General features: G+C 40.4%; 1 protein-coding gene across 1 annotated transcript in view; it reads left to right on the top strand.

Annotated features, from left to right (window-relative positions):
* The window catches only part of LOC118431969 (protein FAM227B-like), a gene marked incomplete in the record, with an annotated part of 15,267 nt that overhangs the window by 3,669 nt on the left and 6,794 nt on the right, over positions 1-4,804 (top strand). The window contains 6 exon segments of the mRNA XM_035843428.1: positions 136-240; positions 812-910; positions 1,548-1,652; positions 2,560-2,686; positions 3,591-3,728; positions 4,246-4,356. Coding sequence (XP_035699321.1) covers positions 136-240; positions 812-910; positions 1,548-1,652; positions 2,560-2,686; positions 3,591-3,728; positions 4,246-4,356 — 685 coding nt within the window.

Raw genomic sequence — 4,804 nt, 5'->3', positions numbered from 1 at the left:
AATAGAAAAATGTTCGCGGTGGTTTTAAGTTTGCGGTGAAGTGGTCACCGCGAAAACCACGAATATTAATCCACCGCGAACATTTCTGCATTTACAGTATACAATGGTCTGAAGTTCCTTGTATGGCTTCTGCAGTACGCGTCCTTTCCCGGATTCCGCGCTGCGGAGCTGTTGGACCTACCGCAGCAGTTGGAGGCTCCGCAGGTCATGGACAGGGTCACCAAGGCTCAGGACTTTAATGTATGATCAGTCAATTACTGGGATGAATAGCTTAAGACTTAAATATCTGTAGATAATTTGACCAAACATTGGTCAGAATCACAAAGGTACTAGCATGCACGTGTAATCCCTGTTGTGAAAGCTTTACCTGCACTGGTAACTAATCTATAATCTGTTCTTTCTTTATAAAGCAGAGGTAGATGGTAGGGTATACAATCATGTAACTTTCACTGTTAGATGTCAGGCTTTTAAGGCATGCAGCCGCAATTTACCATCAATTACAAGAAAAAAAATCAACTTCAATGTTAGAATCCCACTATGCTTTTCATCTTTCAAATATTGATATATATATATGGATTCATACTGTAGTATCATGATAGAAGGGATTTTCAGGGAAACGTCCCACTTGTATGAGTTTTATTAAACAAATCAAGATTGTTATTGCTAAATAGAGAGCCCTGTCTTCAGCGTTTTAGTCCTCCTGTATTATTTTTATACATGCATGTACATTTACACATTAAGTACTGTTGTCTATACTTCATTTGAAGTCTCATGTGCTTTATTATTTTTTTCTAATTAACCCTGTGTACAGCCTGGCTTTAAGAAGCTGTGGAAGAAGCTGTTTCTGTCGGAGGCATCGGTAGCTGTGATGCAGGACACATTCTGGTGGTATTTCCTGGAGAAGTTTGAGGTGAGTTATGAAATAAAAAAAAACTACTTTCATATTAATCTGACTGCTGCTGTAGCACATTTCTCAGATATATCTGTCTATGTCTTTATACATTATCCATAAGGGGAGGAAACGCAGTTGGCTTGGTAAGAACTTTAATGCAGAAATTCATCAGCAACCACCAATGTGTGGGTTGTGTGAAGCTTAGTCACTGGCTGCATGCCCACAGCACACCAGTGGAAAAACTGCTACACTGACTGTGACTGCGTGAAGCGACAGGTCAAATGTGTGCATTTAATTAAGCACTTTAAGCATTTGTCGAAAATGCACACATTGACGCAACAAAATTAATTTGTCTTCTACTGCAAAAAAATATGTGGCCAATACTGAAGTAGTATACAAATGGACCAACAAGTTGGAATTAACATTATTATTTCAATACTTTTTATATGTATATATATATATATATATATCTGTTACTGTCTTACCATTCTTATTGGCTAGGTTCTTGAAATAAAGTAGAAAGGAAGGAAACATTGGAATACTAGTTTAAGACTCTGTATAGGTATCCATTTCTCATACATAAGAATAAATTATGTTTCATCAAAATGAATTCAGAAATGTCCTCTTACTCTTATGAAAATTTCTTGTTGTGCAGAAAAACCGACCTGAAGACCAGGACCGGCTGTTTAACCGGATAGCGGACAGCTTCGTGGCTCTCTTCATGTCTGTTAACCCTGATGTCAGGGACAAGTACTTCAAAGTAAGTTTCAGTTACAACTTTATGTGTAGAACTTGGTCCTGTACTGCCAAGTTACATACTAGTAGTAGTTGCAATGTTTTTTTATATTAGTGGCCGAAGAGGGCCATATAATATACTGTAAATGCAGAAACTTTTGCGGTGGTTTAATGTTCACGGTTTTTCGCAGCGGCCGCTTCACCACGAATTTAAAACCACTGTGAACATTTTTCCATGGCAGTAAGAGACTACAGTGCATAGTGCTACCGCAAAATCAAAACCACCGCAAAAAGTCCTTTTTCTCAGTACTGCGAAATTAATTCTCTGTGAACTTAAATGCATTTGCAGAATTGTGTATATAAATTTTCTTGGTTCTTCTGGTCACCGCATATTGACATATAATTTCGTTACCTACCCTTTTCTTCTTTTTCAAAATCCTTAGTTGAACAGATTTTGGTTCTATTTCAAACGTAAAATGCCCCTGTACCTACCCTTAGTCCCTGTCCTTGGTGCTGAACAACACTCACATAACCACTTTTCCAGCAAAACAAACCTGTTTTAGCCACTGTGAACACTTCCCATGCCCTATGTATGAATCATATTCACAAATTTCTAAGCTGTCCCTGTCCTTGGTGCTGAGTTGCACTCACAACACCACATGCAACACTTTTGGAAAGTGTTTTTTGATCTGCACACACACCACCACATACAATGCTGAAAGTGCTCTTTTCAGCAAAAGGAACCTGTTTAAACCACTGTGAACATATACATGTATCACCCAAGGCAAGGTGTATGAGTCACATTCACAGACATCTAAGCTGTTAGTGTCCCTGGTGCTGAACCACACTCACACCACCACATGCAATGCTGAAAGTGTTTTTTTTCAACAAAAGGAATCTATTTTAACCACTGTGAACACTTCCTACTCCAGGTGTATGCAGACTGCTTGGCCCAGTCCATCTATGCTGCCTTTGCTGAAGCTTTTCCTGAGTCCCAGGACAAGTTTGACGAACGCTTCATCAAGGACCTTATCAACATCATATCTGAGTGGATATCTGGTATGATGAATGTTATATTTTCCAGGTCCATCCCTCTAGTATGTTAGTAATGAAATGGAAACATATTCAGTAGTATGTTTTAAGGAAAGCTTATTAATAAGTTGAAACTGAAAAGCCTACTATAGCATGCTAAATATACCCCAAAGTCAAGTTCTGACTTGTTTTACATAAGTTTGTTATAAGTGTAGCCCAGGACTCTCCTACCGTTTAAAACTCGCGTCGTTATGCCTGAGAAGCATAACAACTTTGAACAGGCCTTGAAAAGGCGTCCTTTGACAAAAAATACCTGTCCCGCCATACCTCCCACTATGTTGGAGAATTTTGATAAAAATTGAAATAGAAACATTTTGTATAGTAGTAAATTCAGGATATACTTTACCTGAGATCATGTAACGCAGCGGCAGAGTGTTTGCCTCTTGACCGAGAGGTCTCGAGTTTGAATCCGGCTGTCAAGTCACCAATCTTGTGCCCTTGGGAAAGGTACTTTACATGACTTTCCTCACTTTACTCAGGTGAAAATGAGTACCTAGCTTCGGCTAGAGCCGCCCCTCGGATAGGACGTAAAATGGAGGTCCCGTGTCTGGGGAGAGCCATACCCCAGGCACGTCAAAGAACCCCCACACATGCGATTGTGCATTGGTGCAAATCCTTTAGTCGGGAGTTGGTGATTCACTACAAATCACCCGAATGGAGGCCTGATGAACCTCTGTCCCATATCAGTCATACAGTGATTAACATCATTCACTTGGACGGGAGACCTGGCGCATCCAAGTCTTGTATTCAACTATTCAAAAGGGTATATCGCTCTGTAACGGGCAGTATAACCCTGTCGTGTGTAAGCACGTCGACCGATGATGATACGTAGTACATGTTTTTGTATTTTTTCCTCTCCCTCCACACCCAGGTACCCGCCCAGCCCCAGAGTCGTGGCGTAAGTGGAACTTGAAGCGCCTGCGGCCCAAGAGCCCCACAGCCATGGCGGACGACGAACACAGCAAGCAGAAATCCATGATGGCCGCTGCGACTTCCCTTACCAAAACAGGTATTGATGTGCAAAGCAATAGCAAGATAGCATGTTTTGTCTACTGTTGTCAATGCTCTCTCAAAAAAAAATTTGTAAAGAAATTTGTCCTAGATATTTTTTTACCATCATAAAGATCTTGGGTAAACTAGGCTACTTTTGTAACTGGCTTATGGTACGGTCTTTTTTGAAAAATGTGGCTCCTCTAAGTACTGCTATTCCTGATTTTTTCAATGTACTGTTATGTTCACGGTTTTCACGGTGACAATTGTAACGTGAACTTATCATTACAGATAACAAATAAATCACAGACTTTCTTATGCTCACTTGCCGCGACAGTGAACATTTAGTTCCGAGAACAAGTTAAATTTTCTCAGACAGTGAAAGTTTGGTACCGAGAAGACAAAGTGAATAACAGTAGTTTACAGGCTAGTTTTCTGCCCTTGTAGTGTATTGACTTGTACATAAACTACATGTACAATGAATGCATGCTGTTCACATCGAAAAAGATTATGATCTTGTAACAATTACTCTTCAGTCAGGTTTGTAAATTTGGTGGGTCTTGTGATGCAGACCAGCGCTTCAAGCGACCAATCAGGGTCCAGTAAAAGGAGCTCTGACCAATCAGAAGGAGGAGGAAGAAAATCAGGTTGATGAAATGAAGAAAAAAAACGCTATTGTGCATTTGGGGAACAAGGTATAAGTGAGGCTAACTGCATCAGAACAAGTGAGAACAATGCTTGCTACAAAATGGTGAAGGTTGGCTGACCGAGCAATCTAACAATAAGCTTTTATTTGGGATGGTTTATTGAAAGGTTTACCGGCAATATTTGCATCCTGCATAGGGCTGGGTACCGGTACAGAAAATTCAGGTCCAGGTCCGGTTCAGGTCCAAAGGATCAGGTCCAGGTCTGGACCTGAACCTGGACCTGATTCAGTATGACTCATGCCAATGATCCATTTCACTACAAAGAAATCTGTTTGGTGGAGTATTAGACTTACACTGGCGTATTAAATCCTACAACGCTAACTGCACCTGTACGATTGACTGTAAACTTTGTAGAAATGACTATAAACGCTACTCTACTACACTCTTG

Source organism: Branchiostoma floridae, chromosome 2 (genome assembly GCF_000003815.2).
Source record: "Branchiostoma floridae strain S238N-H82 chromosome 2, Bfl_VNyyK, whole genome shotgun sequence".
In the NCBI taxonomy this organism is placed as follows: Eukaryota; Metazoa; Chordata; class Leptocardii; order Amphioxiformes; family Branchiostomatidae; genus Branchiostoma; species Branchiostoma floridae.
The sequence above is the reverse complement of the archived record's forward strand: the minus strand, read 5'-3'. Positions and strand labels throughout refer to the sequence as shown.